Source organism: Ictidomys tridecemlineatus, chromosome 7, assembly GCF_052094955.1.
Source record: "Ictidomys tridecemlineatus isolate mIctTri1 chromosome 7, mIctTri1.hap1, whole genome shotgun sequence".
Taxonomy (NCBI): domain Eukaryota; kingdom Metazoa; phylum Chordata; class Mammalia; order Rodentia; family Sciuridae; genus Ictidomys; species Ictidomys tridecemlineatus.
In genome coordinates, this window is record NC_135483.1 from 7708787 (window position 1) to 7732678 (window position 23892).

The following is a 23892-nucleotide window of genomic DNA, read 5'->3' on the forward strand; positions in this document are numbered from 1 at the left end:
GCTGAGTTTGAAGGACACTTGAAGCTGTATTTCTGGTGGTAACGTCACAGGTTGGAGCTCCCAACTATAGACTATCCTTAAAAACATTTTCAAAAATTTGAAAACTGTAAGAAGAAACTGCGCCCCATCCTTGTTCAGCAGTGCTGTCTTCACGGTCCCTTCATTGCCCCTGTTCTTGTCGGGAGTGGTGTCATCATTGCCGTGATGCCGATGAACTTAGGGATGTAGGTCACAGGACAGGGTGGCAGCTCCAGTTCTGTATCCTTGTGCAGACGTCTTCATTTTTTCTGAGCTCTGTTTCCCTTCTCCAGAAAGTGGAGTGACACCTCCCCCTGTTTCTGAGATGGAATGTATGAGAGGTGAAAGAGCTAAGGATGTCCTCGTGGTGGAGCTGAGGTTCCCACCACGGCAGCATCTGGCTGGGTTAGGGAGTGGCACTGTTAATCCGGAAAAGCATGGAGACTGGAGCTTTCTTCCTTTACCCATGCCCTGGCCATGGGAGCGGGTCTTGCTATAATTCTGGCTGGGATTTTCCATATTAGCTTCAGCTTTTACTGCTTTGAGCTCATATTTCCATGCAGAGCAAAAACTAAAGCCATTTAAAATAGCAGCCCTCTTACCCTTTAAAGGGCCTGTATCTAGGTCCATTTCTGTTGCATTAGGATGCTGGGATAACTTGGCAAATTGCCAATTCTGTGACTCTGCCCATTCTTTCTTAGCTAAAGATATATGTAATGATTGGAAAGAGTGTGCACATCTAGCATAGCTTCTTCCCACCACTTCCTCTTTTCCACTCTGTGGTGTCAGTTCATAATCAAAGATATGCAATCATCTCTTGGTATCCATGGGGATTGGTTCTAGGTTTCCCATGATGCCAAAATACAAGGATGCTCAAGGTCCTTACGTGGATTAGTATGGTATTTACGCATAACCTCCCAGGTATTTCAGATTGTTCCTAGACTTCTTATAATATCTAATACAGAGTAAATGCCATTTGAACAGTTGTTATACTGTTGGCTAGGGAATAATAACAAGAAAAAGTACAGACTTTTCTTCCCAGTATTTTGGATTCACAGTTTGTCGAATCCACAGATGAGAAACCTATGAATTTGGAGGGCTGGCAATATTGGCATCAAGGAAATTTGGAGACCTAGTCAAGGAAGTTAGTCGATGACATTTCCAGAGCAAATTCTTTTTTTAATAGCATTGTATAAACTCTGTAAAGAGGAGACTTCAGAAAACACAGTTTTAGGAGACGGAAAGGGGGCTTTGGGTTCTGATATGCTGAAGTTCAGATCTCATATTCATCTCTGTGATTTTGGGCCAATTGCTTAGCTCTCCCAAGCCTCAGTTTTTTCATCTGTAAAATGGAGATAAGCTCTTTTCTCTTATTTCTCAGAGTTGTGAGGATTAAATTAGAAAATAAGTCCAGAACACCCAGGTCAGCATTCTTTCAGAGGAAAGATTCATGGGTCGTGATCCATGAGAAGCTTGTGAAATCCATTTAGTATGGCATGGCTAGCTATTTTAAAAACAAAACAGGATAGAATAAAATAGAACTCTTTAGCAGTGTTCACCCACAGCCAGGGCGAGGCTGCTTTCTGGGGCCTGGGTTTCAGGTCAAGCATTCCTCTGTGAGTGCGCACAGTGTGCTGGCTGTGCTGTCGAGTGGGCGACCTCCAGGGGTCCTGTTTTAGAGGTCTGTGGCTTACAATCCATGGGGATTGGTTCTGACCTCTGTGATGCAGTCAGTGACCTCCTGAGTCTCAGTCCAGTGCAATTCCTGGGCTCCCAGCTTCGTCACAATTTGAGGGGCACTCGGGGATTCTGTCAAAGCAGTTCCTCCTAACAGAAGTGTGAAACAGCGGGGAGCCGGGCTTATGGTGTGTGACATGACACTTAATTCCCTGTGCTTTGGACTTTCTCTGTTTTTGGTTAGGGGAAAAAGAAAAAAACCTGTTCATTTATTTTCATTGGTACACTATAATTATACATAATGGTGGGCTTCATTATGCCATGTTCACATGTGCACATACATAGCAAAGCACAGAGAAAGTCGAGGAAGCTACCTGTGATATCTTTCTGGAAATAAACGGGTACTTCTGGTCAGTATGTATTTTTATCGAGTAGAGGAAACCATTATTTAAGTGATTGAACATAGTGTTCTTCTTTTTTCAAGAGCTACAAGAATGTGGTCTTGTCTTATTGGATCACAAAGCAAGCTGGTTTCTCTGTGGTCCTGTTGGGGCATTTCATCTACTGTGCAAGAGGCCTTAGGCGACCAGAGCTTGAATGTAGAATATCTGTATTTTAGCAAGAGCTGAGAGTAGCGCTGAAGGGGTATGTCATGGCAAAACAGGACTGTCACCAGTGGAAAGTAAAATCTTCTGCCACAGTCCTCAGTCAGGTGCTTCTAACTTGATCAAACCTACATGACCTAAGCGCCGCGTTTCCTGGGCCTCTTCCCTCCGTGCTGATTGGTGGTCTCTGAGTATGGGTGTGTCTCTCTAGTGAGCTAGTGTGCCCTGGGTTTCACACCTTTATCCCTGGCACGTAATGGGGCCTCGTAACCTTTGAGGAATGAGTGAGTGAGGCTCTAGAGGTAAGTAAACCCCATGACCACAGAATCTATTTGTTAGTGTGAAATTCCCTCCCTGTGTTTCGGTGACTTGATATTGGGTATTTCATAGGGCTACTTACTCCTGCGTGGGTTACATACGTGTGGTGTGGAGGTTCAGTTTGATATTGTCACCCAGTACTAGTTTTTAGTCCTCTGGGGCCCAAGCCACCTGCCTCAAGGAGCTCCGAGTAGTGACTGGGCTGTGCACCTTGGACCTGAGGCTGGCTCTGTGCCACTTGCCATGCCGTGGCTCATGCTGGCACCCCACTTCTTTCAGAGGGTCCTGATTGCTTTGAAGATGCCTCCATCTGAACACACAGACTCCAAGGCCTGGGCTCTTTCGAATTCATATGACCTGACCTCTCTCCTACTCCCCAGCCTCTGCCAGGAGTTCTTTAAACCACAGCTCTTTTTAAATTTGCTGTGTGTGTTTGGGCTTCATCTCCAGGAAGAAACTGATATTTTGAAAATGAAGTAAATGGGTTCCAAGAGTCCACCCTTTTCCCAACTCCTTCCAATGCTGCCTGTGTCCTTCTGGCAGTCTTCAAAGGCATCACAAAAGAGGGGTCCTTATAAGCTCCTAGATAAATTGCTTTCAGACTATTAGGGATTAAAAGAAGAAAATCAAATAGCAAGGGCCCCAGGAGATCAGTGTGAACTCCTTCAAAGCCCTTCTGAACACTTCCATCAGCCCTGATAATGAGGGTGCTCAGGGGCCACTAGGGTGGTGGGGCCTCCCCAGGATGGTGCAGGGAGGGTCAGTGCAGCTTTCCAGCATGGCACTGTGAGCGCAAGGTCGAGGGCAGTGCAGGACAGGGACAGGAGTACACCGAGAAGCAGTAAGTTGCTAGACATAGCCTGGTGTTGCAGTAGGACCTGAGGTTGGCCAGAGAGCTCAGGACGGGTCCTCGGGAATTGCCTGGACTCAGACGTGTGGGCCTGGCAGGCATTTCTGGGTCCCAGGTGTTTGGTGGGAAATGTGTTCAGACTGTTCTGAGAGACTTTTACTTTGTTTCTTAATTCAATATCCCCTTTCCTATGTGTGCTCTGGGGAACACCAGTCTCAGGAGATATTGTGCAATAGCACAGAGAACCAATCCACAGAGGAGTTTGGGGGTACTCATTTAGATACCCCTCTCAGAGAGATTTCTGGGTACATTAGCCCAAAATAAGGTCAGCATCTTGTGCCAAATTGCAGGATGACATGCAGAAGCGTAGTATGTGAGCCGAGATGGATGAATACCCCACTTGCTTTGTATGGTCTTGACATCCTTGGGACCCCATGAGTGAGACACTGTTTTTATTGCCATTTAATAGAGGGTGAAACGGAGGCACTGGAAAGTCAAATCCCTTGCAAGTTCCCAGCTCTTAAGGGGGAATCTCGGGGGCTCTGAGACCTGAGTCTGTGCCTCTGATCATAGCCTCACAAGAGCGCTCTGGAGGCCAGAGGCCTGGTTTGGATTTCCATCCCTGCCCTTTGTGGTGGCATGACCTTGGCATGTTCTTGTGTGTGTGGTGTGGTGTGGTGTGGTGCTGGTGGTATGTGGGTGTGGCATGGGCTGTGGGCATGCCTCCATTCACTGAGGCAGGGATGCGCTTACGGGGTGCTGAGTTCCCAGGTGGGAATTCTGCCACCAGCCCTCAAGTGAGCACGGACTGTTCCCAGGTCCAGAGTGTCTCTTTAACCAAGGGCTTCTGTGAGTCTTGCTTTCGGGTTTCCTTCATCTGCATGCAGAGGTCCTTCCCACCAGGCTTTGGCTGCCCGGAAGACATGGGCTTGGGAGGTATGTCAGAGGAGCCCACACTGGGTGGCTTACACAGCAGGCCTCTGTGGTCTCAGACTGAAAGTCCAGGGTCAGCATGTCAGCCGGTGGCTTCCTTCTGAGGACTGTGAGGGAGCATCTGCCTAGGACTCTGTCCTGGCCTCAATGTCCTTGGCCTGTGGGTGCCTCAACCTGAAATTCTCCCTGAATTTGTATATAAACTTTTTCTTTTTATAAGGATACTAGGCATGTTGGATTACAGCCCACTCTGGCAACCTCATTTTACCTGGGTCCCTTCTGTAGGGACCTTTTTTCCCAAGAAGGTCACATTCTATTGGAGGTCAGGACTCCATTCCAGTAATTTTGTGGGGACCTCAGTTCAACTCATAACACCGACTCTTCTGGGGAAAACTGATGTGAAGTAGCTCTCAAGTGAGCTCTGGGAGACAGGGAGATGAGCAAAGTGTATGGTGGGGTCATCCTGAGAGCTGCTTCTGGTTGGGTGTGGAACACTGGTGATCACGGTTGACCAAGCTGCCACTGGTGCAGAATGAACTCGTTTCCTGCGGCCTTGGGGGGACATGGTCTTGGAGTGGCAAGAGGCCTCCTGTGGGGACACCTGGACACTCCTATTCTAACACCCGACCCTTCTCTCAGACTTTGGCCTCAACTTCTCCATCTATAACATGAACATGAGCAGCTCTTTCCTTTTGTGGTTGCTGTGAATCTCAGTATAGTGACTCACATGAACCCCTGCAGAGCACACAGTGATCCCTGGGAGTGCAGTCTGCTGCTGGGTTGTGGAGTAGCACTGGTCCAGGTGTCAGGACTGTGGCTTGACCCCAGCCCCAGGACTGTGGCTTCTAAGCCCCTTCCTGAGACAGAGCTGATTCCCGGCCCCTCCACTGAGCTCTCTGGGCTGTGCAGGGCCCAGTGGAGGCAGTTAAGCTCTTGGAAGTGTGCACCATGTGTCTAGTTTTGACAAGACTGTGCCGCTGCTGATGGTGGAGGTGGTGGTCATGGTGGTAGTGACGATGATGATGGTGGTGGTGATGGTGGAAGTTACTTTTCTACAGATGGCCAATTGATTGTGTTCTCTTTCTATTAAGGACAAAAGGAGTTATTCTTGTCCTGTGTGTGAAAAGTCTTTTTCAGAAGATCGATTGATAAAGTCACACATCAAGACCAACCATCCTGGTAAGGTTATGGATTTTGGAGTGGAAGGTTAATTTTAAAATGCTTATGTTTATTTTAAAACTCAGCATTTTACATTAACTGTGCTATGTGGGAATGAAGAGGGATGAAGACATGCTAAATTCGAGGGAAACAATCATTCGTATTTAAAGCTGGGATAGCTGTTTCATTTTTTGCTCTCATCTGGTCTTTAGCTCTGCCTTCTTCCACCCCTGGTGGTTTCAGTGACCCCGCTCCCCTTCAGTGTGAACCCAGATGCCTTTCCATGGGTCTCCTCAGCTTCAGCTCTGACCTAGATCCTTCCTTATGCCTGGCCCTTGTCCTAAGTTGGTGTTATCCAAAGTGGTGGTGTATAGTGGCGTTGGCCCCACCAGGCTGAGAGGCTTCCCTGACTTGGAGTGACAGTGTGGACTTCTCAGCCCATACTGCTCAGACATGTGACGCATGACTACCTGGGCATCCACACGAGGAAGCTCCCCTCTCTTGCCTGGTCAATTCCTGTTCATTGTCCTCCCTCAGAGCCCTGTCCTCTGGGAGGCTCTTGTGGCCACTCCACCTGCTGACACTGTGGTGTGCTGGCCGCTTGTACTCTCCCTGTCCCCCACGGGATCCTTGAGGTGGGGCTTCCCCCGCACATGCAGGGCCAGGGAGAGCAACGCCAGCCCTCTGCACTGTGTAAATGTGCCACAGTCAGGACATGTGGCTCTCTGCGTCCTGGCCTCTTTCCGCTTTTCCCATCTGCCCTGGCATAAAGGAACTAACTCGCTGATTGTGAATGACAAGACATGGAGGCAGATAAATAAGGGAAGGGCAGTAAACACCTCTGTTTCTCTGGGAATGGACTGCCTGAGACCTCATCAGTGTCACCGCACGTGGGCCACCTGATACTGTGAAGGCCCCGTTCTGTCCTTCACCTGGTAACCTGTGTCTTAAGTGACCAGTGGCCCAATGTGGGCCAAAGGTAGTCATGTAAAATTTCCAGCCTTTGAAGAGAGGTGAAACATTCTTTCTTCATTATTTTAAACTTTATTATGGAAAACCTCAAATTTGAAAGTACACTGATAAAGTTAAGGACCCCACGTATCCATGACTCAGCTTCCACAAGACTCTGCACTTTGTAGATTCTCTGTTTGTGTATCTACCTTATAAACTTTTTTTAAGAATATGATATCATGTCATTTCCCCATGAAAACTTATACAAATCATATCATACTAAGTCAGAGTTTTCTCAACCTAACCACCATTTCACCATGAGAAGCAAAATTAACAGTGAGTCCTTCTTTCTACTTGTATTTGCTCATCTAATCTTAAGTGGCAGGCATTTTTGTTTAGTGGTTATGTCACTTGCCTGTGGCCCCCCAGCCTTCCCACCCCGACCTTTTCTCCATGCTATTGATTTCTGAGAGAAACTGAGTTTCTTTTGAAGAGACTGTGTTACGTTCTGCATTCCTCTGATTATTGCTTTGGATTTTTTCTTCACTTCTCATGTTTTATGGTCAACAGATGTTGTATCTGAAGCTTTATCAGATTCTGATTTAGCTTTTTAGACAAAAATGCTATCTCACGACACCATGAGGCATGTCCTGACTTGCGCCTGCAGGGGTAGGTGCTGCTACCCTGGGCCGAGGCCTTCGTCTCGCTGACTGCTGTCTACTTCTGTTTCAGAGGTCTCCATGAACACCATTTCCGAGGTTCTTGGGAGAAGGGTCCAGCTGAAGGGGCTCATTGGAAAGAGAGCTATGAAGTGCCCGTATTGTGATTTCTACTTCATGAAGAACGGCTCAGACCTTCAGCGTCATATTTGGGCTCATGAAGGTAAACAATTGTCTTTCCATATGGAGCAGCCATTCAGTTTTGTGCTTCCATGCTTCACTCTGGGAGTCTATGGGGAGGAAGCCCTGTCCTCATGTCCCTACGGTTGGGCTTTCTTTAGCTTAGAGAGCTGTGTCCACCAGCCAGCTGAGATCATTGATGGCATCATTACCTGATCAGCTGCATTTGCAGTGAGCAGAGGTTGCACTTCTTCCTAGCTCTGGGTCAGTTTTTTGAGCTAACTCGCCATGCCTCCCCTGCCAGAAAGCAGGTGCCAGATGCAGGACACTGCCTTATTCACAGCAGTGGCTTGGTGCCTGCCATGGTGCATTGCCTTAGCGGGCATGAAGAACTGTTGTGTTGTTACAAGTGAAGGCAACAGAGGCAGCGATGGCTGCAGGCATGTGGATTGCTGCCAGTCATGTCATGGGGAGAGCTTCTGAAGGTGGGAGTGCCAAGTGGAGATGAAGTCATGCAGAGAGGATGTGGGCTGTGCTTGGGGCTTGTCTATGGGAAGCACCTGGAGCCGAGCCACTCTCTGGGATTAGAGGAAGTAGGAGGTTGAGGTTCTATTAGAGACTAAGGATGAGGCAGGAGCGAGGGCCAGGAGGAGACCCTCTAGACTTTAGCAGTAGCCCCTTGCCTACCTGTTAGGAGCCTGAAATGTGGCAGGGGGAGAACACGACTAAAGAGGGGCTGAAGGATGAGGTATTTTCTGCAGTGTGGGATAAAAATGACCTATTATAAACCCCGGGGGGAACTGTTAGGAAGGGAGGGGCCAACAGTCCAGGAAAGAGAAGCATAGCTGGTGGTATAGGAGCCTGGAGGAGCCAGAGGCTTGGAGACCAGAGGCCAAGACTGGGAGGTGCTTTTTCATTTATTGGCATTTACTGATGCTTGTGGGCTGCCAGGCAGTGTGCTCAGTGCTTTGCTCACACTATTGGACTCAGTCCTTGCAGTAACCTTAGAGACAGGTACCATGGGAATATAAACCACTAGGGATTTGGAGCAATGAGGTCTTGGTGTAAAACCTTCAGTAGAGGCTTCCTGCATTGGAGCTGGAGACCTGGGATGCTACTGCACCGCCGTGGGATGTGCTTTGATGTGTATTTACCATTTGGGAGAAATCTAATATTTTAAGCAACTTTAGAATTCTGATAAAGTTTCAGAAAACCAAGGACTTCTGCTTTTCATTGGAAAGTCCTGATATTATTATTTTTTGCTTGTCTGACTATTTTTATAGTGATGAAATCATGTAGGAAAAAAGCCTATTTGTGCACACTGCAATACTTGATTCAATGGAATTGATCCCTACATGATAACTATCATTCTCTCTGTTCCCTCTCAAAATGAAACATGGAATAAGAAAAATAGAAATAATAACCAAGTAAATAAAAGAGGAAAACTTTGAAAATACCAAGAAAAATAAAGAAAACATGGAAGTAGCTGTAGTAATTAACTATGTGTAGCCATGTTTTTATACACATAACATTTATTGTTCGGAGGATCTGTGATTTGTTCAGGGTTTCATTGTGGTTGAGTGATGCACTGGGACTATCCCCACAGCTGTTCTAAACACTGGTTCCTGCGGGTAAGAGCAAAGGAGCATGGAGGAGGCAGTATCTGGTCCCTCCCAGTGGGGCTGCCTCACGGGGAAGCTAAAGGTCTTCATAGCCAGGCTGGCCACTTCAGCTGCACCTCTTCCTTGACCACACGTGACATGAGGGTGTAGAGGTACATAGCCATCCAGGCACAGCCGGGCACTGGGAGGGTGAAGAGTCTCTGAGCTGCAGTGTGGCTCTCCTCACTCCTCTCAAGATGAAGAACAGAAGTTAGGACTTTGTCTTCTTAGGACTGTGAGAGAGCCTCTGTCTGCATTCCTGAGCTCTTTAACCTTTTAGAAGAACACTTGGTTAAATAGTACCTGAATATAATTCAACTCTTCTCACATTTATGAAGTGTATTCCTCTTGTGTGGACTTCTCCTTGGTGATGATACTGCTGATCTGTCCGTAGCTGCGACTGATGTTTGAGAGCCTGGTCAGGGTACTGGATCAGCATGTGATCCAGAAAGACTGCTCACCAGGCTGGGACCAGACTGCAGCCTGTTCTCATGCAGGTGTATTAGAAGTGAACTGCCCAGAACACAGGCCAGCAGCCAGAGATTCCTTGGGAGGTGGTTGATGGTCTTATCACTTACAAACATGATGTCCGTAATCTAAGCATTAGTTCAAGGTCATGAAGCCTATTATGGTTGTGGTTAGATTATTACTGTTATCTCCAGAACCCCAGCCCCATGATGGGCTTTGGTGGACTGTGAAGTATGCTAGTCCCATAAGTGTCTTTGCTCCTGGACACATCCCACAGCCTCTTTAAAGCCTCCATTTTCTCAACTCCAAAGTCATAGATGTTATGGACAATGGGTGAAAATGTCTGGCCTGCCAAGCATTACCCTGTGTTTAGGGCTAGGGAACCCGCTATCCCTCACCCTCATAAAATATTACCTGTGCTATAATGGCCTGTTTACTTGTCTGCATCTCCCACTGGACAGCTGGAGCAGGGACCAAGCCCTCTCAGTTTCAAGATTAGCCCTCAGAGGTTAGTGTAAAAGTAGGTCCCCTATAGATATTTGTTGAATGAAGGAATAGTTTGATGCCAGGTGCTCCTACAGTTTGAGTCATTGGCCCCAAAATGGTGTTATAAAGCTGTTAATCCTATGAATTAATGTCTGTTTTCACATTCGATTTTGAGTGCCCAATCACATTGATTTTTGCAAAGGCCCTTGGGGTCCTTGATTTTGTTCATTTTAACTCAGTTCAATTGAATTTAATGACTGTCTGCTCTGTAAGTGTCTCAGAGTTTCTGTCCCCTGGGATTTCCCAGACTACGGGGCAATGCAGATGTGAATAGCTTTCAGTATTGTGCTGTGAACATTCTAGCAGTAGGGTTATAGGATTTGGGAACCCTGACAGGTGGGAAATCTATGTGAGAAGGTCAGAGAAGGCAGCAGGGGGAGGCAACTTGGCTTCCCAGCAGGAAAGAGCATCCTTATGTGAGGGACAGGTTGGGAAGAGCCTGGCACTGAGAGTGTGGAGCGTGTTCAGGAGGAGCAAGTGTGCCTCCTTGTTCAGATGGACACTGTCAGTATAAATCTGTTCCTTTGGATTCATACACACACACATGCAGGTGTGTATGTGAAAATGATATATACTTTTTTCCCCTGGTAGGTGTGAAGCCCTTCAAATGTTCTTTGTGTGAGTATGCAACTCGTAGCAAGAGCAACCTCAAGGCTCACATGAATCGGCACAGCACTGAGAAGACCCACCTGTGTGACATGTGTGGCAAGAAATTCAAATCCAAAGGAACACTGAAGAGCCACAAGCTACTTCACACTGCTGATGGTGAGCCAGGGACCCCAGTGGGGCTCTGTAGATCTGTGGCTTGAGACTGCCCTGCCAAGCCCAGCAGAGGCCGTGGTGTCCCTGGGGCAGGTGCACGGGGGTGGGGGAACAGAGGTGGTTTTAGAGAGTGGATCTTCCCAAGGTGCACTAAGGTCCTGGCCTGTCTTCCTTTGTCCCCTGCCTGAGCTGGAACAATCCTGACTTCCAGAAGGTGCAGGATAAACACTCTGGGATGCAGGTGTGTCAGAGATGTGGGGGAGAGAGCTTCCTGGAGTGAGGCATCCTCAGAAGGCCTTGAGGTTCAGAGAGTTTCTGCCTTCCTTAGCCACCATTCCACCTGGAGATTGGGGGCCCAAAGAGGCAACTCTGATTGCACCTGGCTTGATTTTTCAAGCTTGTGCCCTTTTTATCCAAGCCACATCAGGGCTCCTGTGTTCAGTTCAGAATGAGGCTCAACCTAAAGACTTGACTTTGTGAAATATACCAGGTGGATTCTTGGTTTCATTCACTCCTTGAGAACCACTGGCTGATTATGTGTGTGCCAATCCTGATGGTAGATTCTCAGGGTGCTAGTCTGTAGGCACCATCCTCCCTGTCTACATAAGAAGACACCTTGCCTGTGTTCTTGCAGCAAACTCCTACCAGCTCTCCCACTTCTGCCCCAGGGTCCTCTGTCAGGATAGGCCAGTAATTGTGCTGATTTAAAGCCCAAATCCTCTCCAAGACCCAGCTCTTGCCTTCAGGGAGGCTGGGTGGGTTGGGGGCTGGCCGGGAGGCCACAGTGAGGATGAGTACTGGAATGTGGGAGGGCCTCTGGAGCCCTGGGGACCAGGGTAAGAATCTAGGAGGGTGGAGGGGCCCAGCACTGAAATGTGTCCCCTGGCATGGGCTGGACCCAGGAAAGGAGATTTGTTCTAAGGAAAAAGGTAGCTAAACCACAAAAGGCCTTAAATAACTGTAATTTTTACTTAGAAACCCCAGCTATATAAGGGACTTGTGAATACTCCAGATCTATAAATTTTACTTATAAAATTTTCCATAATTATATACAAAAAATAGAGTTTCCTGTGAAGGTCAAATTTCTCAGCAGTGATGGTTAACTTCAGAACTCAGGGGATAGTATAGCTGTTAGGTCGTGCCTTGTGTGCATGTTCTGAGCATCAGTCCTGTAGTGTGTGCACTGATTGGATCCTTGGCAGGAATTGGGTTGAGCTTGAAGGACTGAGGGGAGAGGCTGTGGGTTGACTGGGATTCCGAGAAGTGATTGGTCAAGGGCTTGGTGAAGGGAGAAAACTTGTACAGTCCTATTTGCATGCAGTCATCCATATTCAAAATAAAAACTATGAGGGTTAAGCAGCCAGGTGTGATTAGTGAAGGCATCAAGGCCATCTGTTGAGTGTGAATTCTGTACCTCCTCAATCAGTAGCCTTACTTATCTCTCCTGTCTGTCAACATCTCAGCAAGAATCATGTTTCTTGACGTGGTTGCACATTTCTTGCTGAAATCCTCAGTCATGAAGAGCAGCTGTCCCCAGGGCCGGGAGTCTGGAGTGTTCCCTGCGCTGTGGTAGCAGGGTAAGGAGGCATTCATGGGGACTGGAATGGGCACAGTGGCCTCAGGCGTGGCTGCGGATCTGGGCTGTGTGGAAAAAAGCTGTGCAATGGCCAGGGTGTCTGCTCAGGTGGGCCCTGGATCACCAGTGTTGCCTTAGAGGGAGGATGTGAGAAACCCACGTGATAAAAGAAACTTTCCTCATTGGGGGGTAATTATTAGTTTGATAATGGTCTTAAAAATCAAAAAAGCATAGAGAGAGAGAGAGAGAGAGAGAGAGAGAGAGAGAGAGAGAGAGAGAGAGACTGAGACTCCGACTCCTCTGGAGGGGAGGGGTCCAGAGCTGGTGCCTGAGGGAGTTGGGGGTTGTCTTGACCCTTTATAGATTTCTGAATTTAGACAAATTATTCTACTTTAATAAGAAGAAATAGTTTGTTTTTATATTACTTTAATTGAACCTCAATTGAAAACTTTTGTACTCTTTGTATGTATAATTATATCTAATAGTAACCTGGTTTATAGTGAAGACACAGAACCAAAGCATTTGTAAGCCTTTTTCCATTTTTTTTTTAAAGAGAGAGTGATAGAGGAGAGAGAGAGAGAATTTTTAATGTTTATTTCTTAGTTCTCGGCGGACACAACATCTTTGTTGGTATGTGGTGGTGAGGATTGAACCCGGGCCGCACGCACGCCAGGCGAGCGCGCTACCGCTTGAGCCACATCCCCAGCCCCCCTTTTTCCATTTACCAATTTATGAAAACACATTTAATGTTTCAATATATTACCTTCTGGAGTTTAAGAAGTCAAGAGTTGTTGATTTTATACTTAGCAGATGATGTTTTAGAACTTTAACTTTGCTAACAAACACATTTATGATTAATCCCATAGATGTTAAAACTGATTTACTAATTTTTAACAGTAAAAACTAAGATATCAGACAAGTGTAGTTAACAGTATTAGCTGTCTCTTCCCTGTTGGAGCAAAATCCTGGAGGCAATAGATATTACATTCTAGACATTATATAGAAACTAAAACTTTTTAAATTGTTTGACCACCAAGAAAAACTTGTGAGTTAATAATTTTAAAGACATATTTACTCTCATCTGTTTACCTAATTTAAATTGAAGTTTTTTTTTTGAAGTCACGAGAACTGGAAGGTATTTGGTCCATTTCTCATTTAAATTTTGATTTATGAGTGATCATTTATATACCAATTTTGATACCATATTCATGATGTGTGGACACAGGCACATGTGTAGACACAACAATACAATACATAGGTATGCACATATAAATAAACATTCAGGAAACAAAGATGTTGTAGATGTTGTAGCTCTTTATAGTTAGATCTCCACAGGTTGAAGACAATGCTAATAGTAACCTATCTAATAGTAACCTGTTAGTAATCTGTTTTTAACCTGTTAGAAATTTAAATGGAGCCTCCCAGACTTTTACATTATGACTTAAATATAGGGCAGGTTTGTACAGCTGCAAATGGTAGATATAAACTCCAATAGCCATTGTGGACACTGAAATCAAGGGTTCAAGTGCCACATGTTCTTGATGGCTATCAGATTTATTCTCAAAATCACCATGTCTGTGTCTGTCTTATGATTTTGTGAAAGGAGATTTTCCAATGTATTTGAGAGCTAATCCTTGAAAAATTGACCTTTGAACAGAGAGTATTAAAAACTTCTATAGTTATATAAAATAAAACTTATCAGAAAAATATATTAACTTAGGCACACAGGATCAGATGTCAATTCACTATAAAACCAAAAGCTCAAAAATATAGAAAATTTTAAACAGGAGTTCTAAAACAATGACATGTCCATAATTACTCTATAAAGGAGCATGCAGAACGCTTTATCAGATCAGATGGCACTTTTGGGTGAGATTAGAGTATGTCCAGTTATTTGAAGAATGTGAGAATCCTGACATCCTCAGGTAAAGAGTCTCAGGGTAAGGAAGACTTGTACATATGGGACCATCCTATTTCGCCTCTCTGTGCTGTAGTGTTTAGGGAGCAACCTGTTTAGAAAGCAGGTGGTAGAGTGCAAGAGCAGGTAAGATGCCAACCATTTAGGTCCCACACCAGCTTGAATTTAAAAGTGACACCTTTCTTTTTCTTTTTTTGAACTTTGGTTAAAAAGTAGTTTTGGATGATTGCCTCTATAGCTTACATTTCATATGCAAGTCTGAGAGAATTAGGGATCTGGCACAATCTAAGAAGTAAGGAAAGCTGATGTTCTGAATTTGAGAAGCAAAACCTCATATATAGGGAATTTTAACCAATTTTTCTTTCTCTTAAGGTGTGGTGCTATTGTTTATGTTTCCTCTGGAGACCGGAGTCTGTTCCCCCAGGTGGTTTGGATGCAGAAAATTATCAGACGAAAATGAGGCACTTTTTGAGCGTGTGTGGTTCACTCTGAATCCCAACCTTTCAGTATTTAGTGGTGAACCGGGCATAACTGTTGGGAATGAAGCTCCCACCTGAGTATGAGAAATAGAACCCAGGCTCCTGGACCAGAGGAGACTCCATTTTGTTAGGGTTGTCTCCCAACAAGCTTCTCACGATCAGCAACATCCGTCTATGGCCACGTGGTCTTGCCTGATTTACTATTGCCTCCTCGGTGAGAGTGAATGAGGCACTCTAGTCTGCCCTGTGACAGACCCTGCAGGATTGAGGGTTAGCAGCAAATGTCTAATGTCTTCTTGTCATCACAAACTTCCAAATGTGAGGACCCATGGGAAAATGACTTATAGTGGAGCATATTCCTCTGGTGCTGGAGAGGAGATCTGCAGAGAAATCTTTAAGATCCCTTAGCTAGTGGCCCCAGCCAGAATCTTGCAGTTGTGTCAACCCTTTGTTGTTTTTCTTTTCTTGTAGCCAAAGACAAACTGGGATTAGGGACACTGTCTATTGATGCCAGATGTGCTATGAGCCTGGATGGGACAGTGAGAAATGGCTTTGGCAGAACCCAACATGCCTAATGCAGAGAATAGGTGATTAGGAGACACCTAGGCCCTGGATTCCCTTGCAGCATGTGGTCTTGCACTACCTGTATTTAATTAGCTTGGGGTACCCATTATTGTCCTCCAGAAAGAGACAGAAGGGCATACCTCAGAAAAATGTAGGGTGCAGAGGAGCTTACTTCAGTGACAATCCCGGCAGAGCCCCCAGCTAATAACAGTCTTGAAAATAAGGATCAGGTAATGTTTCCCAGATATTGGAGATAAACAACTGAGAAATGCTGAGGCAAGAGCAAAAAAGTCAATTTTATTTAAGAAACAGAAGGCTGGGGAGGGAGAGGAGGAGAGGGCCAGAGATGGTGTCTTAGTGAGAGGGAGTGTCTTGCCCTTTTATAGATTTCTGGTTTCCTTTCTTGGGCCTCCTCCTCCTCTTATCTTGCCTATATGGTGACCAGAAGGCAGCAAGACAGCTGCAGGAGTTGATCCCTCCCCTCCCCTGGAGGCTTTTAGCAACTGGCTGATGTGGAGTGTTATCTATCCATTTGCCTTTCTTTGATAATTGGCTGCCTGTTCTTTGCCCCAGTCTCAGTTTCATAACATTTATTAAATTGTGTATTCATGAAGTTCAGTGTGCTGTGTGGTAGGAACCTCCTTTTCCATGTTTTTCTATCAATCTGGCATCTTTATAGAGAAATCAGTTTTTCTAGACTTATTTTGCAGAACTGAGATTCCCTAGGATGTAGGGTCTGGTTCTGAAATGTTGGTCTGTCTCAATGATTTTTGTTCTAGGTCATTGTTTTGTAAGATACTGCTTTAACAGAATTTTATTATACACATTTACATTACTTTATTTCATTTTCTTTTAATTTTTATCAATATTTTTTAGCTCTCTCATTTATTTATTACTTCTTTTATAAACTTGGGAGTTTTCAGGCAAGTTATGAAAAATGCCTTCCTCTTCCTCTCTGGGGGAGATACTCTATTTCATCTGTGCTGAGCTTTGTATTCACCAGGAACTGTGTGTACAGAGATCCCTAGGCTGCCTGGCGGAAGCCCGTAGCCTCTAACCATATCGTCAGCCTTTTATTTAACAGTAAATGTTGCTTCAGAGTCTGTCAGAGATCATTTGGTTTTTATTGTATTTATTGTATCAGTATGATTTCGTAGGTCCTTCTGTAGAGAAGCCACAGGTGGTAAGTGGAGCTGGAGAGGCCTGGCTTTGGGTCTTTATCTGCTACTTATTGCAAGTTGACTTAGTTTAGATTGCTTCTCTGAGCCTCATTCCTCATCAAGTGAGGATAGTTTCATACCCTATAGTTACACACCTGTGCCAGAGGGGTCTGAAGCTCCAATGAGCAGATTGCACCCCATGCTCCCTGAGCTTTCTCCTGCTTTTTTTGGCTGCCCCTGCCAGCCTCCTGTTCTGTCCTCCTGTCTGCTTCTTGGACGGCTTCAGGGCTCTGTCCCTGGTGATTTCCTTGGTGTGCTCCCATGCTCCATGCTCTCCCTCTCCACAGTCTCAGCTTTAGACTCCGTTTATGTGGAGGGCTTCTAAGCTTGTATTTCCAGCCCAGGCCCCAGGCCCCAGACCTGCCACTGTAACTGCCTCTGGATATTTGTAGGCAGACATCTAAGGGGCTCCTCAAACTGGCCTGTTCAACTGGCTGCGGATCTTCCTTTCCAGACCCAGGCTTCTGTGGCCCAGGGGCTGCCAGACTTGTTAAAGAGACAGTTTCTGCAATATCTTCTTTTCCCTTTGCTTTTGTCTTTATAAATCTTTTTAAAAACATGTAAAAGCCATTTTTAACTTATAACTGCACAAAGCAGGAAGCAGGGTGGATTTGGCTGATCCCTGCTTACTTCTAGGTGAATCCTTTATAGTACTCTCAGCACAACCCAGGATTCTCCTGCTTCTCAGCACCTCACAATATCCTTTTTCGTCCAAGTGGATATTAACTCTTGCTTCGTTCTTTAAAAAAAATTAAACATACACTTATTTTATCATATATTTCTCATGTACATAGAAAAGAAACATAGGGAAGTAATTTGAATTACTTCCTGAATTATGTTCCCACTGTTCTGAGTGATTCTGGCCATTTACCGAGTGTCTGCAGTCCCCTGTGTGGTCCTGGGCGCCCTGGGCACCCTGGGCACCCAGAGATGCCTGCCCTTGTCTCCAGCATGCTCTTCCAGGCTGCAGTGCCCACTCTAGGAGTCTCTTGCTGGTGCTCTCGGATCCTGCAGGAGAGCATGAAATGCTTTTCCTTCTCACTGCTTCCTCATTCTGTCCTCTTTTCCAAGGGCTTTGGGAGTTTCTGCTCCTTTCAGTTGAACCTTTTTGGGTTGGGTGCAGCAGGCTGTCCTTTGCCACATGGGCTTGTGACTCACCATAACTCAGCTCTATCTGCTCTCATGAGCTTCCTTTCAGATGTTATTGCTTTGCAGGAAAACATGTGGGTCCTGCCTCAGGTGTGAATACCTGCTTCACTCATTCATGCCCTGGAGCTTTGTCTTTGACTTTGGTGGACGTGATAACCATTCATGTTTAGAACAGGTGTGTGTGTGTGTGTGTACGTGTGTTGCTGAAGATTGAACCCAGCACCTTCAACGTGGCAAGTGCTCTGCCATTGAGATCATTGCCATCCCTTAAAGTAAAAATTTTGTGAAGGCATTTCAGAATGCAATCAAATTCCATACAGATACTGACACCGGTATGTGTAACTTAATTGAGGTGACGATATGCTCATATCATCAGATCAAGTTTACACCTGCTCACAGGGTGCTGGTGCCACTGGCTCTGACTGGGGGAACCAGTTGCAAACCTTTCCGACTTTAAGGCACCTTCCAGTTTCCAGATACTAAAATGTGAAAAATGTGTACGTCAGAAGTGATGAAGTATACAGTTGAAGAGCCAGCATGACCTTGTGGGGTGGGAAACACCATCGTCCTCACCTGCAGAGGGAGACACACTTGCCTCCATTCTAGCAGCCACCTCCTGGCAGCTCTCTCACTTCCCCTTCCAGGGGCTACTCTTAGCATAGGGCCAGTGACTGTGCTGAAGCAGAGGTCAAGGTCCCACTCCAGAGTTCGTCACCTTTCTTATATCTGTGCTTATTTCAGTCAAAGCCCAGATCCTCCCTAAGCCCTAGGTGGCCCTGCAGCCTGCCCACATGCCCTCTGCCCTCATCTCTGCTCTGCCCAGCTCTCAGCTCACCTACATCTTTCACCTCTCGGTCCCTTAAACTTGCCAGGTACGCATAGGGCATTGGCTGGGGTCCTCCCTCCTAGCTGGAGAGTTCTTCCCCCTTGTCTCAGTGGACACCCTGACCCTGCCTTTAGGTCTTCACTGAAGAGTCCTATTCCAGGAAAGTTCTTCCCTAGGTTCTCCGTGGGTGTAGAGTCTCGGCACCCCTCAGCCCTCCACATTCCCTTGTTGGTTTTTCTACCTGGCTTTTCTGTTGTCTGAACCGTGGGAACTCTTCTGCCAACACTTCATGTTCATCCATGTTCTTACCGTTTCTCCTAGGCCTTTCTCAATGTACTCTTGAGTTTTCTGAGTCATGATTTTTCGGTCTTCTACTAGATTGTAAACTTGATGAGCAGGGATTTTTGACTTAATTACATTTTCTTTTTTTTAATCTCTTAGTACCTTTTTTTTAATCTCTTAGAAGAGCACCTGGCTTATAGTACATGTTCTGTGTACTATAAGAGTGAATAAATGGAAAAAAATGTAAAATACCCTGCATAAAATGGTTGGGATATAATAGTACTCAAAAAGTGCCAATTATTTCATCCCATTTCATTTCTCAGATAATTATGTTAAATCAAATTCTTGTGAATTATATATTTTTAAAATATGGTTGAGGAACCCACTATTAAATGAATCTTCTTGGGCATCTTTTAATGAAGTAAAAAGGAATCGAGTAATTACTTCTCCTCTACCAACTTGCAAATCTTAATTTTTCATATTTATTGGCTTATTTAAAGTGATGTATCCCTGTTTATTGCATTTCTGTTTCCCAAAGGAGCTTATTACTGTACCTTAGGAAGGCCATTCTGGGTGAAGGTTTCACTTAAAAAGGGTTGCCAGGCAATATTTATAGAGAAATGGATCTGTAAAGGGCCTGATCAGATACTAACAGTGTGCAAGGATTTAATGCAAAAATTATGTTGTAACACATTTTCCCCTTTTGACTTTAAAAAGGCTTACACATGACGTAGTCTGGGGGTTCACACGTGATTTTGCCCACCCACGACCACTGAGGGAGCTGAATTGTGCAGCGCTTGATATCACATGATGAAACGAGAATTCTCTAATCATGCAGTGAAAAGCTTTTGAAGTTGAGGGCTGAATCCTTTGGGTCTCTACTTCCTCCAGTCCAGCCTTTCCTCATACACTGTAGTTAAGGAGTTTCTGGTAAAACTTACTTAGAAGAGTCACCCAGGTTTTAAGCACTCTTATAATATGTAATAATTAGACAAATGAAGAGTTGAGAAAGGAAATCAGGTCTGAGTGGAGGAAGTATATTGTTGCCTTTACATCTTCAATTCATAATAAAATATACCGTGGCTACAAGTTGAAGTAGTCTAGGAAGAAAAAGTGTGGAGATTTTACCCCCTCCCTTTCCTCTCCCTTAAAAGCCAAATTACTCTGGGGTAAAGTAGCCCCACTTATCCCGTGGCCACTTCTAAAAATCTGTCTCAAGAAGCAGGAAGCAAAGGGTTCCTGAGCAACCAGCCTGCTTTGGTGAGACGGTCTCTCTGCAGCACCCTTGTCCCCATCCTTCCTCCCACTCACCTCAGCAGAGGGCTAAGGGTGGGCTGTGAGTGGGGCCGCTGGATGAAACACTGGGTTTCTGTGGCTCGTCTCCATAGGCTTGTGTCTTTGTGATGGTGGGGCCGGTGGGGCTGATTTCAGGGTCCCATTTTATAGGTGCCTTCTGTGTGGGTCCACTTGCACTCTATTTGACAGTTTTTTTCTGACCAATTGGAAATAATTGCACTCATACTATGAAATGCACCGTGCAAGCTTGATGGACAGATAGCTCGGGCTGATTTACAGTGAACCGTCGAGTAAGACGAGGTTACCTCAGACTTGCTCGGGTGGAGGGGTCTTGGGTGCAGATGTGAGCTCAGTGTCTGTCACTTTAAGCCAGCCCTGGCGCCTCCTCCTCCCAGTTCTCCTACCTGGCTCTGTGCCAAGTCTCATGCAGATCCATTCCTCCTTGTATCAAAACTGATGCATTAATCACAGAGAATTATCAGGCAGAGTCTGCATTTGCTTGAGGTTTGGCTCCTGAAGTACAGAGACTTCTGAAACTGTATTTTTGTTGCCATAGCTATTGCTGTTCTGATTTGCCATTGCACAAGTTACCACAGATGCTGGGACAATGTAGTTGTGTTTTCAAAGCGCCCATAGCAAGTTGCTCCTTGGGTCGCCTCTGGGATGCTTCCTTCACACTAGGTGGTGAACTTCTGCATGTTGGGTGAACCTCTGCATGCTGGGTAGAACAGTGGATTCAGGAGGCAGGCCCTGTTGGAAGGCCTCCTGCCAGGATAGCCTGGAACAGGTGCTTCCTCAGCCCTGTTGCTAATGTGTTCCTGTGACTGCTGAACAGATCACCCCAAATGCAGTGGCTTAGAACAACAAAAGTTGATCATCTCATAGCTCTGGTGGTCGCAGTCCAAAGACCAGGTGTCTGATTTGGGGTGGGGGTGATCTTCCTTCTGGAGACCCCAGGGCCATCTCTTTCTTCATCCTTTGTAGCATCCAGAGCTGTCTGTATATTTTGGCTTAGAGCCACCCAACCCCCCCTGCCCCTGCTTCATTAGCACATCTCCTTGACCTGGACCCTCCTGCTTCCCTTTGTGATTTCAGTGGGCCTACCTGGCCAATCTGAGATCCTCTCTCAGTTCAAGATCTTTAACTTGATTTCCGTGTGAAGTAGCATGTCTGGGTTCCAGGGATTAGGGCCTGAATGTCGGTGTGCTGCTGTGGGGCATTATCTGCTTACCACCTGGGATGGGCTAGCACTAAGGGGGAGCTGGAGCCCAGCTGCCTGGCCTTGGTTCTGGAGACCACGGTCCTCACATGCCCAGCAGCTGTAAACTGTACACGTCAAGAGGGGATGTCAGCAGCAATGAATCCATATCATCAAAGAAAGATCAAAGTTCTCCTCATTCAGATGTCTGTCTTTAGGAGGACACAATACAATATACAATACTCAAGAATACCACTGTTGAAAAAGGGTAAATGTCAGTTTCATTTAAAAAAAAAAAGTGTAGTCAGTTTTCTGAAAACTGCTGAAAATTTACTTATGCAAAATACTACCTTTTTAAGTAATCCTGAATAAACAGTTATAGGAGGCACTCTCACTTTTATGCCTCTAGTTGTTATTACTAATAACAGTTTGAATTTATGGTAATTCTTCCTCTAAGTACTTTAGTGCCCCTTCAAATTTGAGGTTTACATAAAGTTTGCTTTTTCAGTGATGATTGATTTAACAGTCATTTCAAACAAGAGCCTCAATCAGAAGGGATTTTCCATCACCATCTCTTTGTTCTGATGGAATTCTAATGCCGCAAGCCAAAGGTGACCGGTGAAGATTTTTCTCCCATTCCATTCCTCCTTACTTCTGCTTAGGACTCTATTTATAAAGTAACTGAACAGCTGGGATCGGCTTCATGGAAGCTCATGGATCAGGTGAGGTTGTGTATAAAACAAAGGAAACAACAGGTTGCCTGTTGGACCTGCAGTTGCCACAAGGTGGGGGCCACCTCAGTCCTGGAAGCAAGGAGTGATTGCCTTTATTTTCAGGAGCAGAAAATGGGGACTCAGCATGTCTGTCCCATGTGGGTACAACTCTGGAGTTCCAGGCTAATGCAGGTTCTTTTGGGTTTTGCTTCTACTTGGAGATGATCCAGATGGAGCCTGGACATAAGTGAAACAGATGCTCTGCTGGCCCCTGCCACAGTGCCCCTGTTGTGGCCAGTCCACGACAACTCATGGCAGGATGACCTTGGTTCCCTTGGGTCTGTTGTGCCTCTCTTTATCTAACCCAGCGCAGGATAGTATGTATTTCCATTCCTTCTTTCTCTCTTCCTACCTCCGAAACCCTCTCAGCCCTGTCCTCAGAGGGCAGTCTGAATAACTGTCCCCGAGTAAGACCTAAGCAAGAGGCAGAGCGCAGGATGATGGGACTCAGGATCCTGTGCTCTTTTTGCTGTCTGGAGACACTCAATTTGGCCAGCTTCCGCTTGCCAGCCCAGGCAGTGCCTAGGAGGTCCGAGGCTGGGTATGCTCCTCAGCTTGCTGTGTACAGGACAAGGCTGAGGAGTTCACGTTAGATGAGGGAGGGGGCTGCTTCCAAAATAAAACTTGAAAGCAGAGGCTCTGCACAGATGGGTCATGTCTTTTTGAGAGAGAACAGAAGTAGAGGAGAAGCAGCCCCACCTTTGAGGGGCCACACATTTTTGAGGGAGATTGGAGCTGCTGGTGAAGGCCATATTTCAGCAGCAGCTGCAGCACCTGCAGAGGACACCTGAGCCACCTGGACACTCAGAGGGACCTGACTGAAAACCACAGGCTATGTCATGCTGAGCGTATTCTTTTTCTTTCCACCTCCGACAGCAGCCTGAGTAATCTACAAACTGTCATGCAGTCCTCAGACTTTATCTTTGAACTCCACAACAAATCTTTCCTTCCTTGGATGAATTTTGGTGCCAGTCTCTGAGCACCTTCTGGGGGAAGGTGGCCTGTTGTGTTGTCATTACTTTTACCTTTTTAAAATGGAAATATCATATGGTACACAGAAGTGCTGATTTATAAGTGTACATCTCAACATAGTATGACCAATAATGACCACAGCCTAGGACAACCCGTGCAAAGTAGCGCCTGCCTTTCTGGAGGATTCTGCTCTGAGTGCTAGCACCGTCCCTGGGCCTTGCCTTTCTGTGAACTTTGCATAAACTGACCCATGTGATGTATGTTGTTTGGGGCTTGGCTTCTTCCTTTTAACATTATGTTTGTAAGGTTTGTCTAAGTTGTTGTGAATTGGACTTTAACATCCTCTGGGCCTCTGGGTCAAATGACATGGATTTCACAAGCATCTGAGATGATTAATTCTGTGGTTAGAGACCGAGAAAGCTTTGTTCTCATACAGCTTTTTCTTGCCAGGGCACTCTTTCCTCAGTGAGCCTGGCTGCTTTCCACAGGAGTGCTCCTCGAGATAGGGGTGTCTCAGCTTGTGTTGTCCTCCTGACTGGCAAGACTTGGTTCAGGGTCACTTGTGATCACTTACAAAAGTTAGATTCTGCCTCACCAAATAAGACTGACCACTCCAGACATCATTCATGGTTAGGCCAAGAAACCGGACAGACAAAGCCCTGGGAAACAGGCCCAACCCTTGCAAGCAAGCGAGCACATGAACCTTCAAGTTCAGGAACCACTGGAGCCATTGCCTTGAAAGACCTGTCTTATTGCCTGCGTTCAGTGCGGGTGCGCACCCTGGCCTGCCAAGATGGGTGCTCATGATCTGGAATGCTGTTCCATTAGAGCACAGACAGTAGACATAAGCACC

The 23892-nt window shown here is 45.9% G+C and overlaps 1 protein-coding gene across 6 annotated transcripts in view; it reads left to right on the plus strand.

The window, feature by feature from the left end:
- Zfat (zinc finger and AT-hook domain containing) overlaps positions 1-23892 on the plus strand; it is a 175582-nt gene that overhangs the window by 76502 nt on the left and 75188 nt on the right. For all 6 annotated transcript variants that reach the window (XR_013423768.1, XM_078016678.1, XM_078016677.1 and 3 more), the window contains 3 exons: positions 5493-5580; positions 7243-7392; positions 10616-10789. Coding sequence is in view for 5 of the 6 variants with exons in the window: in XM_078016678.1 (XP_077872804.1) it covers positions 5493-5580; positions 7243-7392; positions 10616-10789 (412 nt within the window). In the remaining variant the exon portion in view is untranslated. The remainder of the gene's footprint in view (positions 1-5492; positions 5581-7242; positions 7393-10615; positions 10790-23892) is intronic.